Source organism: Neomonachus schauinslandi, chromosome 5 (genome assembly GCF_002201575.2).
Source record: "Neomonachus schauinslandi chromosome 5, ASM220157v2, whole genome shotgun sequence".
Classification (NCBI taxonomy): Eukaryota; Metazoa; Chordata; class Mammalia; order Carnivora; family Phocidae; genus Neomonachus; species Neomonachus schauinslandi.
The window spans coordinates 15,601,931-15,616,466 of NC_058407.1; the positions used below are offsets into that span (position 1 = coordinate 15,601,931).

The 14,536-nt window shown below is 41.4% G+C and overlaps 1 protein-coding gene across 2 annotated transcripts; it reads left to right on the forward strand.

Moving 5' to 3' along the window:
• The first annotated feature begins 524 nt into the window (after positions 1-524).
• Positions 525-9,211, forward strand: MTERF2 (mitochondrial transcription termination factor 2). Of its 2 annotated transcripts, none has more exons than XM_021687605.1 (2): positions 525-689; positions 7,665-9,211. In XM_021687605.1, the coding sequence occupies exon 2, from the start codon at positions 7,724-7,726 to the stop codon at positions 8,879-8,881; it is 1,158 nt and encodes a 385-aa protein (XP_021543280.1). In that variant the 5' UTR covers positions 525-689; positions 7,665-7,723; the 3' UTR covers positions 8,882-9,211. The 2 variants fall into 2 exon arrangements, with proteins under 2 accessions (XP_021543280.1, XP_021543279.1); XM_021687604.1 differs by lacking the exon at positions 525-689 and adding an exon at positions 2,385-2,574.
• Positions 9,212-14,536: the final 5,325 nt, after the last annotated feature.

Here is a 14,536-nt window from a genome sequence, read left to right on the forward strand (position 1 = left end):
CGAAAGTGGCAGGGGGAGGCTTTTAAAGACATATCAGACACAGTCGCTCACTACTGGGGGTGGGTGGGAGGGGTAGCAGTAAGGCTAGCTATGTTCCAAAGAGGTTTTTTGTTTTTTGAACTACATTTTTTTTTTTTTTGTAAATTAGTTCTTTACCTATCGAATTATTTGGGGAATTCTGAATGGCTATAGCTTCAAGATACAGCGGTTTCTGAGTTACTTTTACGTTTTCTCTTATGGGCTAGTGACATTCCCCAAGGGACAAAACGACCGGAACTTGCTGGCAAGGAAAGGGTGTGAAAATGCCAGGCTCAATAATTGCTGCACCCGGCTGTTTCCGGGAAAGCTGATTCCCACGCTGGCCCGCCTCCGTCGCGCAGCCCCGCCTTGCGTGAGGGTCGCGTGGCCTGCGTCCCTCACCTTGATTGGCTGAGTTGGGACTGAGGGGGCGTCCGTCTGCGGGCTCATGGGTGTCCTGTGCCGTGATTGGCTGCGGGTAGAGGGGCAGGGGGCCGGGACAGCAGTGCTGGGAGAAATGAGCGGCCCTCTTGGGACCCTAGTCTTGGGACCTTGTCCCCTCTTCCCAGGCCTCGGGAAGACGGCAGGCCACGGGGAACCTCGGCGGGGGGGAGGGAGGAAGGACGGAGCCGGGGACCCGGGACTCAGTGCGTCTTGCGCGGAGTGGACAGGTGAGTCGCACCCCTTTCTCCGCCCCCGGGGGGGGGGAGCCTCACCAGCAACAAAGCGGCCGACAGGCCGGGGTCCGGGGTCGCGCACCGAGAAACGGGACTCCCCGCCGGCCGCTCAGCCTCCCTGGCCTGGGCACATGCCCAGGCGCCGGAGGTCAGAAGTTCCTTTGGACAAGCGCCGGCCCCACAAGATGGATGTGTGGCTGTCAATCATTCCCCGAGATCTTCTTTCGGTCCTCATTTTTTACTTATTTATAAACATTAGGGTTAATTTGAAACTGTCAGCAGATCATACATGTTATAAAAGTAGAACTTAATTGAATTATTACTGATGTTGTAGAGCAGACTGTATTAAGTACGAAAACTGCATATTCCAGAAGTGAACTTATCTCCTCAGGAATGCTTAAGAAGCATGAAGTATCTGGGAATAGACCACATTGTGATTTAACAAACATTTGCCCAGAGCATTGCTGTGTAGGGCACAGGGTAAGAGCTGTACTCTGGAGCCAAGTTGTTGGGTTTGAATCCAAGGTCTGCCCTGTTAGCTGAGCAACCTTGGGCAGGTTATTTTACCTGCATCTGTTTCCTCATCTTTAAAATGGGTTTTTGTGGTGATTTAATAACTTTTCTGAGTACTCTGTAAGTGGTTATGGTATTAACTCAATGTAGTCTTCACAGTCACCCAGAATGTAGTGTCCCTATTTTCCTGACACTCCAGCTGAGGCACAGAGAGATGATGTGACTTTCCCACATCACAACACAACCAATGACCAGGAATTAAGTCCATACAGACCACAGTTTTACACACTGCCTTAGGCTGCCTCATGAACTGGATTTGTTCATTCAGTTTCAGTTGACAAATACTTATTTTGTTCCTCTGTGGACCAAGTTCTTTGCTGGGTACAAGGGACAGAGAAGAACAGAACTCAGACCCTGCCCTCCCAGTGCTTGCAATCTAGTACAGGTTGTTTACAGCTGGGCTGCAGGGTGCCCATGAATCCTGGTAAAATCTTTTGCAAATGTTATGAGTACAGGTCTTTTCTTTTTTTCTTTTTGGAAAGAGGCTCTGGCTCTTACCAGGTTCTCCAGTGGGTCTGTGATCCAAAGTTAGGAAGAAACTGTGGCGGAACAGCTAGTATCTAACGTAATGCCTGACAACACAGCATGAGCTTAAAAAGAAAAAAGAAAAACCACTGGTTGAATGGATGAAGAACTTTACAGGAGGTTAAGTGCTACAGTAAGGTTAAGAGCAAGATGCAGTGGAAGAGCACACACAAAGATCCTCCTTGTCCAGGAATGCCTCCTAGAGTCAGCAATGCCAGTGAAGTGAAGGATAGGGAAGCAATTCATTGGAACATGGTGGTGATGAGTCTCTGCCCTCCTGGAGGGTGAGACAGAAACAACACATGAACAGCTGCGGCTATGACAGGTGGCACAGAGGAGCAGTTCTGGTGCCATGAGAGCCTATAATGGGGACAGGAGACTTAGTCTATTCAAGATGGTCAGGGAAGTTTCCCTGAGAGAGTGACCCTCAGACCTAGGAGTTAGGGCCACTTTGGGCATGGGGAACAGCCCTTAGCCTTCAAAGACCCTGTGGTGGGCACAGGCAGAGCACCAGGGACTGAAAAGAACTGGTGTGGCTGGTGGGGTTGGGGGTGGGGCAGATGGGCACAGATTTGGGTAGTGACAGAGCCCAGACAGAGAGGCCTTTTAGACCATGGTGTAAGGCATTTGTATTTTGTTTTATGTCTTTATCCTAAAGTGCCATTGAAAAGTTTATTGCAGGGAGGTGACAAGATCACATTTTGAGAAGAAGTTGGAGAGAAGCCCAAGTGATTAACTGAAGCCCTGGATGAGGACAGGATCTCTGAGGAGAAACTGTAAGGTAAGAAGAGGAGAGGGTCTAGAATCAAGCCTTGAAGATGAGCCTGCAAAGGAGATAGATAAAGGGAAGTGAGAGTGTAGCAAGAGGGGGAAGAGAACTGAGTGGGAAGTCCTGGAAATCAGGTGAGAGAGTATTTCATGGAGAAAGTGGTCGACTATGCTGAAAGCTGCGGAGGTCAGAAGACACAGGAACGAACAGACCTCATTGGCTCTAATCACATGGGAATTGTCTTTATTGGGATCTATATAAGTAGGAAGAGAGGAATTGGAGAGAAAGAAGGATCTGCAAGAATTAACTGAGGGTAAGAGAAAATAGGGTTTTAGCTGGAGTGGCAGTGAGAAGATCCATTGAGCTGAAGGGTGGGAGCCCCAGAGGGAAGGATACAGCTGAAGGAGTGAGTATATGAGAAAAAAGGGCTCTGGAGGTGTTCAGGCCAGAGAGGTTGGGATCAGTACAGAAGCAGGGATTACCCTGGATGCTGAAAGGTATAATTGTAGGAAAGGGGAGATAGCAGAAGGTACAAGTTTGGTGTGATGAGTTGCTCTCCTTTCTTTGTACAGAGTAGAGGCGAGAGCATTGGATGAGAGTGGAGTAGGGGTCAGGAGAAGCTGGAGGTCCAAGCTGAGGAGATTTGACATCGTTGTCGGGGGTATGCAAGAGTGCATTGACCCAGAGATTGTTTTAGAATGGTCTGGCAGAGGGAGCCGAGTTTGCAGCAAAGAAATTAGCCTCCTGGCTCATTCAGGGAATTGCAAAATATCAGGAGAGTGAGGACAGAGGCTAGGTAGAATCAAAAGCTACATTTAATGTATAGTAAAGGAAACCTCACAAATCATGGGGAAGAAAAGGATTGCTCAAAAACAGTGCTTGGAGATAGCTAAGCTATTGATAATCTATTTAGACTTTCAGCTCACAACAGAAATTTCAAGTGAATTAAAGGAGCTAACTTCTTAAAATCAAACAAAAATACAGAAGGACATATGGATGAATTTTTGTCTAACCATGTGGTACATAAAAGCAGTAGGAATCATCAAGAAGAGGGAAACTTCCATGACCCTTGCCCACTTAAAATTAACCACTTTGTTCTGACATGTGCTATACTGTGTATGAACTTTGAAGATGTTATGCCGAGTGAAACAAGCCAAATGCAACAGGACAAATATTGTATGACCACTTATATGAAGTACCAAGAATAGGCAAATTCCTAGAGACAGAAAGTAGAAGTTACCAGGGGCTGAGAGGAGGAAAGAATGGGAAGTTATTGTTTAATGGGAACAGAGTTTGTGTTTGGGGTGATGAAAAAGTTCCTGGAAATAGTGGTAGAGGTTGTACAACTGTGTGAATTTACTTAATGCCACTGAATTATATACCTAAAAATGGTAAAATTTATATCTTACCACAATAAAAAAATGTAACCACTTTGGTAATGCTGGAATATACCATTTACAACTGAAAGAGAATTGGAGAAAATCCAAAAACAAGAGGATTTTTTTTTAATATATGAAGAATTTATATAAGTCAGTTTTTAAAAAACAGAAAGATTCCTGTTTAAAAAAGCAGGAATAGTTAACTCACAAAAGGAAATAAAGATGGCCAAAATAATTCATTAAGCTCAGCCTCATTAAAAGAAGAAAATGGAGTTAAATTAGTATTGTGTTCATTTTTCACATATCAGAATTAAAACTGATGAACCAGTCATACTGCTTGTGACAAGGTCAACTGAGATCTTTTTTCTGAATAGTAAATTAACAACCTAGCTCTTAAAATGTTCTCACATCTCTTTTTCAGTAATTCTCCTAGGGATTCATCCTAAAAATGATGAAATGTGGACAGATAATCAGCATATTACAAATACTACAAATAGCCCAAATACTCATTCTTAGGGAATGAATTACAGAATTACAGTGTGTCTGTCATATGTCATGTACTCATTTTAAATGTTTATAGAGTGTTCTTATGCCAAGTTTAGATACTTAGAGTGCATAAAATAAATCAATGTATATATAATTTGTGTTGATTATAGAGGAGTCACAACATTTGTGCTCTTCACTTTTGCAGTCAACTGTGTTTGCTCATCAGAGAGAGAATAAGAAAGAGCAAGATAGCGTTAATTGTGGGACAACTCACCGGGCACATGATGGTTCATCCTGGAGTAAGCAGGAAATGTGAGACGGCCTGCTTTACCCTCAGACTCATTGGGCAGAAGCATCTTGCCGTGGTCCATGTGGTGCTAACATTTAACCTGTCATTTTGTATAGTGTAACCCCCACACTAAGCCAAATAACTTCATCTGGTGTTTAGCCAAACACCGGGATCTCCTTCAGTGCTGAGGAACCCCTTGCTGTGCTAGCCTTACTGGAAGACATTATGTCAGTATTTAGTGTGGTGCCTGCTTAAGACATTTTCAAGAAAAATTCTGAGTCTTCACAATTTCAAATTGTAGGCTGAGCTTAAGACCCTATTTCTCATATACAAGGTAGCCTTGCTTTATGTATTTAAAAATTAAAACAAGGGGCGCCTGGGTGGCTCATCGTTAAGCGTCTGCCTTCGGCTCAGGTCATGATCCGGGGTCCTGGGATCGAGCCCCGCATTGGGCTCCCTGCTCGGCGGGGAGCCTGCTTCTCTCTCTCCCACTCCCCCTGCTTGTGTTCCCTCTCTCGCTGTGTCTCTGTCAAAAAAATAAATAAAAATCTTTAAAAAAAAAAAAATTAAAACAAAAGGGACAAGAATCAGAAAAAAACAGACATGTATATCAGATATGAACAGTTTTGAAGGACTCTTCCACTTCCTTATTTTTTTCAGAATTTGGCACATTTCCTTTAGTGGGAGTGTATTGCTTTTATAAACAGTTATTTGGGACAACCAAAGTATTTAAAATAGTTTTCACAATTTTCACTTATTCTTTGTAAATAATGTACTTCTGTGTAAAATACAATCTAAAGTTGTATTAGTACAAGAATTTTAGCTCCAGGTTTTCCTAGTAATGGCTACTGTTTATTGAGTGCTTACTATGTACCTGTGCAAAGTATTGGACTCACAGTATCCCTGTAAAGTTTATGTACTTTCTTTCCCTTTTACAGATGGTACTATTAGTAGTCATACTTATTGAACATTTACTGTGCGGTACTGTTCTAATCACTACTTGTTTACTGACTTAATCTGAGGCTAAGTAACTTTCCCAAGATGACCCCATAAATTAGAACCAGGACTGAGCATGGACATTTTGGCGACAGAGCCCACGCTTCTTCCAGCATGTGGTACAGATGTGAGGCCCAAGACTGTGGAGTATGGGGCTCCAGATTAGATCTGCATGTACCCATCCTCATTATGTAGTATCTCCTCCTTCCTGTTAAAATCCATGGTCCTCCTAGAAATTTTGAAATAGCTTAATTAGGAATCCTCTAAAGGAAACTGGTATTAGGAATTATATGAACAAAACTCTGGTTGAACCACCAGTAGTAAAACAAACTGTGCCTACAATTATTTGGGACACCATGGGCACTAACAATGAGCTATTATTACAAATGGTAAACCAAACTGAGAACATTGTTACTTGTTATTTTTCCTTAGAGAATAGCAATTTATTTGCATTAGGACAGGCTTGAAAGTGCAAAGTCCTTGACATATATGGTGATGGCATTATTAAAGGCAGAGATTGGATTATGGCTTTTTTCAACTTTCCTTCAAACCTACAAGTAATAAGGGAAGGCTATTGACTAGCTAAACAGTTAATGCTTTTGTGGCAGGGATGCGACACTTAACACTCTCAGCTACTAAAAGTTAAAACAGGGTGCCTGGGTGGCTCAGTGGTTAAGCGTCTGCCTTTGGCTCAGGTCATGATCTCAGGGTCCTGGGATCGACTCCTTGTCAGCTCCCTGCTCACTGGGGAGTCTGCTTCTCCCTCTTCCTCTGCTTCTATCCCCCTCCCCCGTTTGTGCATGCTCTCTCTCAAATACGGTCTTAAAAAAAAAAAGTTAAAACAACAAACTAGGCGGGGCGCCTGGGTGGCTCAGTTGGTTAAGCAACTGCCTTGGCCTCGGGTCATGATCCTGGAGTCCCAGGATCGAGTCTCAGGATTGAGTCTGGCATCTGGCTCCCTGCTCAGCAGGGGAGTCTGCCTCTCCCTCTGACCCTTCCCCGCTCTCATGCTCTCTCTCTCTCTCTCATTCTCTCTCTCTTAAATAAATAACATGTTAAAATAAAACAACAACAACAACAAACTAGGCATGTTTACATTACCAGAGATAACAAGAAAATAGTGCCGAAGTCCATAATGCATTAGGCACAGTATAGCCATCTCTAGGGACCTGAAGCTGTCAAGTGGGGACAGCTGGTTAGACTTGTAAAAGTATGGTCCCCATTCCACTTAATTTGATTGCCCATTGCTCCACTGGGGCAGTCACATAGCATTCCTCACGTTATCTGGCTAAGACTTTAATTTTGGATTTATAAAAAAGATTTTCATATAATTCTCATAAAACAAGTTTATACTTATTAACTCATTTTAAATAAATTGACTTTGGATAATAATTATTCAGCAGAAATATTTACTCTAAAATATAAAATTAGAGATGACTCCCCTTCCCCAATAAGTGTTTGCTTCAGCTAAACATAAACTTGAAAATGTAAAATGTTAAAAAAAATTTAAAAACCGTGTGTGTGTGTGTGTGTGTGTGTGTGTGTGTGTGTGTGTAGAAGTAAAATATGTCTCCTAAGGAAAAACATAACAGTTGTAGGAAAGGGAATTTGTGTCAGAATAACATTTGAGATCTTTGAACTCTTCATGGGCTTGCTACTGATCTATAAAATGGAAATTACTTCACAAGGTTGTGGCAAAGCTCACATAGACAATGTGTTTATAATGTATAAGATGTCTAAGTTGTGAAGAGGTATGTTAGTTTCTTTATAAATTATTTAAGAGTATATATGTAATATTCCACAAAAAGTTTGAGGCTAACTTTGGCAAAATTCAGTTTTCCTGTCTAATTTAAATCCATGTTATTTCTGTCTACTGCTTAGAGCCCAGATTTATTTTTGCATTCTAAAAGTCAATGCCCCTTATGTTAAAACCTATGTTTTCTTTGTTACAGGTAGGCTGAGTACATTCTGAGTCCCCAGGACGGTGGGAATTAGCCAATGGACTGCCGGCATGCTGTGGAAATTGCTGATAAGCTCCCAGCCCTGCAGGCTGTGTTCTTTCAGAAAGATGCTCTCAGCTTCAAAATACAGACCCTCTTTAGAATGCTTCACCTATGCAACTGATCGTCAGTCAAACAAAGAAAATAAAAGAACTGTGGAAAAGCTCTATAAATTTTCAGTGGATATCAGGAAAATACGCAGATTAAAAGGATGGGTACTTTTTGAAGATGAAACCTATGTTGAGGAAATTGCAAATGTTTTACAACTGCTAGGTGCCAATGAAGCTGCTATAGCCAGTATTTTGGAACACTGCCCAGAAGCAATTGTCTGCAGTCCAGCCACTTTTAACACCCAGAGAGAACTCTGGCAGTTGGTCTGCAAAAACGAGCAAGAGTTAGTCAAATTAATAGAACAGTTTCCAGAATCTTTCTTTACTGTTAAGGACCAGGAAACCCAGAAGCTGAACATTCAGTTCTTTCAAGAGTTGGGACTCAAAAATGTGGTCATTAGCAGATTTTTGACAACTGCATCTAATATTTTTCATAATCCTATTGAGAAGAATAAGCAAATGATAGGTATTCTCCAAGAGAGTTATCTAAATTTAGGTGGCTCCGAGGCCAACATGAAAGTTTGGTTACTGAAATTATTAAGCCAAAATCCATTTATTTTGCTAAATTCTTCTGCAGCTATAAAGGAAACACTAGAATTTCTCCAGGAGCAAGGTTTCACAAACTCTGAAATTCTCCAGCTTCTATCCAAACTGAAAGGATTTCTTTTTCAACTTTGCCCAGAAAGTATACAGAACAGCATTACCTTCTCTAAAAGTGCTTTTAAATGCACAGATCGTGACCTGAAGCAATTAGTTTTGAAATGTCCTGCCATTTTATATTATTCTGTTCCAGTTTTGGAAGAGAGAATTCAGGGATTACTGAAAGAAGGAATTTCCATAGCTCAGATAAAAGAGACACCAATGGTGCTTGAATTAACTCCACAGATAGTACAGTACAGGATAAGGAAACTGAATTCCCTAGGCTATAGAATAAAGGATGGACATCTAGTAAATCTAAATGGAACAAAAGAAGAGTTTGAGGCTAACTTTGGCAAAATTCAGGCCAAAAAAGAAAGGCCATTATTTAACCCTGTGGCACCATTAAATGTGGAAGAGTAACTTGGGGACTGCTGCTGCTTTCTAGCATTGCAGAGTGAAGCTGAGGGGCAAAGACTTAAGTGAGTCAGGCAGTTTATAGGCACTAAGAAACTACTTAGCTTCTGAGCTGTGTCTAAGTTACCTCTGAGTAGATAATCTCGGACTCATTTGCTATATTTTAAACTATAAACTGCATTTATTTTAAATAAGTTGGTAATTTTTACCTTGAACTGCTATGTCAAAAAACTCCTGTACTAGTAAATGGCACATCAGAGTGATAACTTTATAAGTGAATCATTTCTAAGAAATTGACAAGTGCACTCCCTTAATTCAAAGTATGGATATGTTTTTATTTACATAGCACATTTCATCTGGGATATAGACCCAAGTCGTCTTCCTCACCACCAGCTCTGAAACACCATTCTACTGTGGTCTGAATCCTGTAGCTTAGTGTTAAGTGAAATTAGAAAACTTCCAATACATTTTTTTTTTTAGAAAAAGCTGATTTCATCTCTTGGTTGGGATAAATGAGTGCCTTTGAGAACCAAGTATTTCTCATTCAAAAAGAATAGAGCTTACTTGTGTGGTTAGTTTAAAACTGACCATCTCCTCTCATAGAACTCTTTTATGTGCATTCATTACTTTCCCCATTTTATAGATGAGGAAACAAGCTTAGAGAGTCCTGCCAAGTGACAGAGCCCAGATTTACTATGATCTGACTTTGTTCAAACCTGTGAATAGAAAAAGGATTGCTTTAAAGCCACACCGTGGGGTGCCTGGGCGGCTCAATAGGTTGAGTGTTGACTCTTGGATTCAGCTCAGGTCCTGATCTCATGGCTCCATGCTCGGCAGGAAGTCTGCTTGGATAGTCTCTCCCTCTGCCCTGTCCCCCTCTTGCATGCTCTCTCTCTCTCAAATAAATAAAGGAGTCTTTTAAAAAGAAAAGCCATATCCTTACCTGACATGCCAAAGGAGTACCAACAACAAACTTAGGGATTTTTATGTAAAATTCCTTAAATATGAAGTGACCTAATTTTTTTTTTTTAAGATTTTATTTATTTGACAGAGATAGCGAGAGCAGGAACACAAGCAGAGGCAGAGGGAGAAGCAGGCTTCCTGCCAAGCAGGGAGCCCAGTGCAGGGCTCAATCCCAGGACCCTGGTATCATGACTTGAGCCGAAGGCAGACGCTTAACGACTGAGCCGCCCAGGTGCTCCTGAAGTGATCTAATTTATATACATTTGAAGTAAGCAGCTTTTTAGAAAACTCTAAAAATCCAGGTCTGGCTCTGAACGGGAAAGTGTGTGATGGTTGGTACTGATTTTAGTAGCATTCCAAGTTTCTACTTCTAAATCTTGGTCCAAGATAAACATTATACAGATAAAGACTGGCTCACTTTCAGCTGTGGAGTTTGAATTTTGTAACAAATACACAACCAGACAGTTGACTCTGACAAACATCTGTATCCTACGTGTGCATGGCCTTTTCTTAAGTAATGAAAAACCTATTAGAAATGCTGGCCATGTCTTTATTCAGTAAGCAAATGCAAGTAACCCTCACTATCCAAATGTTTGGTTCCTTAGGGTAGTGAATGATACTCCCAAGTAGCACCTACTGACTGCCAGGCATGCTGTACTTAGAACCCTTAGAGTTGGGTACCGCCATTTACTGCTACACAAGTGAGATGGAGGCACAGAAAGGGTGTCACCCAAAGTTAAACAGGAACGTTTGTTTGAGCAAAAGAATGGCAGGCAGCAACAGCTGGGGCAGGACTGAGTGTCAGGGAGAGTGGGACAGGATGAGTGTCACCTGTCCATCTAAGGAACAGGATCTTGTTCTAAGTGTGATGGGAAACCTTTGGAACCTTTGGAAAGAAAGTGGTGTTCCAGAGCTGGTGGTGAGGAAGACGACTTGGGTCTATATCCCAGATGAAATGTGCTATGAAAAGTTCGCTTGTTGTCCTGACATAATTATCAGTGGTGTGCTTATCTTCCACTCTCAGGAGTGGCCTAGTTTGGAACAGATTATACATTTATATGGTTACCTTAGTTCTAGTTCATTTTATTTTGAGATGCCTACTAAATATCTGAGCAGAGATGTCAAACAGGCAAATGGCAAAGTCTGGAACTGTGAGAAGTCAGAATGGGAGATAGATATTCAGGGATCATCTGTGTTTCAATGATGACGACTCTAGGGGCGCCTGGGTGGCTCAGTCGTCAAGCGTCTGCCTTCGGCTCAGGTCATGATCCCAGGGTCCTGGGATCGAGCCCCGCATCAGGCTCCCTGCTTGGCAGGAAGCCTCCTTGTGTTCCCTCTCTCGCTCTCTGTCAAATAAAATCTTTAATAAAAGCTACGACTCTAAATGAGATTGCCCAGAAATAATTATAGATTTGTAGTAGTGGCTGGCCACACCTGGAAGGAGTTGACCAAAAGAGGTCTGCCGAGAAAAGAGGGCATGTCCAATAATATTGAATGCCATGGGATGGTCAATTAAGATACAGATAAGTGACCAATGGATTTGGCAAAAAGGAAATCATTGGTTGCCCTATCAAGAGCGATTCTGGTGCAACGAGAAAGGTAAGAAGGAAACTGGAGCGGGTCTCGAGAACAGGAGATGAGTAAGATGCAGAGACTGTATAAAGTTTCTCAAAAATACTGCGAAGGGAAGCAGGAAAATGATGGTTGTAAGATTAAGCATAATTTTTCTTTAAAGAAAGCAAATACCAGAACATGTTTATATGCTGATGAATATGACCCAGGAGAGAGACAGGGATGAGATGGAAAAACTGCAGGATATAGCGGACTGACTTGGGATCAGAGCAGAGATCGTAGTCCTGGTCCACAGAGCATGGGGACGGATGCAGGCAGGGTGATGGGGTAAGTGGTGTGAGAGGAGAGTTGCTGTCAGGTTGCCTCTTACAAAGGGCAGTAGGATGGGAGGGGAGTACTGCAGGAGGGCTGGAAAGAGAAGTGTTGTTTTGAGGAATAAGAAAATGAACATACAAGAGGGTATATAAGAAAGTTTGGCAGGGTTGAGTGGCCATTAATTTGTAAAAAGCCTAGGCAGTACATTAGCAAAATTGTGCTCAGGTCCAGGCGTGGAAAACCAGAGGCAGTCACGGTTATAGAAATACATGTGTAGCTTACTCTGACTTGACAAGATTAAATTTTTAGAAAATTTGGCCATCATGGCCAAACATAGTCTACGGACTTTATTTTCCCTTAGACCAAATCCTATTCCATTAGTTTTTAGCCCTTGAACCTTTCTGCCTTTTTCCATAATTGCATTCTTATTTCTGTCTTCCTAGAATAAAATTTGAAATCTTCAAAATCAACAATATAGCAAGGAGAGACAGCCTTACATAAAACACTAGAGTCAGATTTTATTTCCTCCGTGGAAAAAAAAAAGGCTCTAATAACAAAATTATTTCAACAGTTTACACTAAATTCATTCCTGTGGCAAAATGTAATTAGCTGCCAAAATAAATGATTACCTATAAGACTTCCAGGGAACTCAAGTTAGCCTGGGAAATCAAGCGTATAGTCAGCACTGACTGCCAACAGCAGAATGAAGTACTGGCTACTGAGTAGCCCCATTTCTGTTTCTGGATATTAACTGGAGAAGTTGTGACTTACTCGAATTCAAAAGTGATAATGGGGGGCGCCTGGGTGGCTCAGTTGGTTAAGCGACTGCCTTCGGCTCAGGTCATGATCCTGGGGTCCCAGGATCGAGTTCCGCATCGGGGTCCCTGCTCGGCGGGGAGTCTGCTTCTCCCTCTGACCCTAACCCCTCTTTTTTTTTTTTTTTTAAGATTTTATTTATTTGACAGAGAGAGACACAGCGAGAGAGGGAACACAAGCAGGGGGAGTGGGAGAGGGAGAAGCAGGCTTCCCGCGGAGCAGGGAGCCCGAGGCGGGGCTCGATCCCAGGACCCGGGGATCATGACCTGAGCCGAAGGCAAACGCTTAACGACTGAGCCACCCAGGCACCCTACCCTAACCCCTCTTATGTGCTCTCTCTCTCTCATTCTCTCTCAAATAAAATCTTAAAAAAAAAAAAGTGATAATGGGAAATTGCTAACACGGAAAGCCTGTTTCATATTTGTAAAGAGGTACTTCCCCAGCACTGACTAAATCAGATAATGTATGGACAGCACCTGGCAGGTAAGTAGATACCCAGTATATATCCATTTTCTACCTTCCTCCAACTGTTTCCCATCTCTTTGAGTCACTTCTGTCTAGTGAGGGGTGCAAGTTGGTTCCATAGTTACTTAGGACAGAGTAAAGTGCTCTCTACTTCTCCATCAGATCCCAAATGGTAGACAAGAATCACCTGTGGAGGCTGTTAAATTGCAGTCCTGGGCCCCACCCTGCAGAGATTCAGAAAGTTGGGGTAAAACCTAAAAATCCGCATTTTTAATCTTCATCAGAGTTGACTAAAATATATTTGCATTTCATTGTCTTGGTATCAAAATACATATTCGAAGATGTTTTGTCATGTTTGTGCATTAGTATCAAAAATTAAAAACTGACTACAGTACTTTCTGAACTATAAAAATTCTAAGACTGCCCTGTTTTTCCTTTAAATTTCCTTTATTTCCTTAGATCTTTATGAAACATTTCATCTTTTGTAGATCATAGTGTTTTATTAACAGATTTATGTATTCTTTTCCCATTCCTTTAATACAAAAAAAATTTTATTAATCACCAGTCGTCTTTATCTGACATTTCACTAAGTACAGGATTCATGTCAACATTATTAGATCAGTCATTCAAGTGGGTCACACAAGTTCATCCTCATTGTGCCAAATTCCCACTCAAAAGATACATTGAATAACAGACGCCTCCAAGTGTATGTATCAACTGTAGTTTCTTGAAGTGAACCAGTACGGTTTCACAGGTCAAGCTGCTAAGTCTACGCAAATAAACTGGAAAAGACTCAAGTGTACAGCTGTACGTATCATCAAATGGCAAGTTCATTGCAACAAGAACCTCTATAACTAACCATTCATTTGTACACTTCTCTGCCATCCTTGCAAAAGCCTCCCCTGAATAAAGTTATAGTTCAAAGTTTAAAACAAACTTGATGAGATAAAATCTACCAGGTGGCAGAAATTACAACCATTTTTCCTCAAGCAATTTTAAAGACAAGCAAGGTTGAAAATAAATATGCAAGCACAAAGTAAACTAAAGTCTGTATTTAGAAATTCAGGTACAAAGCACAGCAGAGCCTATGACTATAGAAGATAAATTAGAAATATAAACTAGCAATGAAGCAATAATTTCTTTCAAATAGCAGGAAACAAGTTCTCCAATACCATTATTTAGATCATTGTTTAGTGTTCATCTATTAACTTTGGAGTTTCTTTTAAAAATCCCTTTTGCTGATTATGACATTTGACCGGATATACCAACAAATATACCTTAAATCATAGTGCATGAAATAAACGACCATTTAATTTTCAGTTTTCTATGTAGCGGTAGGTTCAAGAACCTTTGTAGGTTTACTTAAGATCCCTACTGGTGTTTATGAAAGCTTTTAAAAGTTATGTTCTTATCCATTTGTTGTTCCACATTATTAATGTAAAACTCTTAGTGGTTTAGAAACAAACATTTAAGCCTTGGGTGTTGGAGTGATCTGTTTTAAGTTCTCAAGGATGTTTTCTGACTTACTCT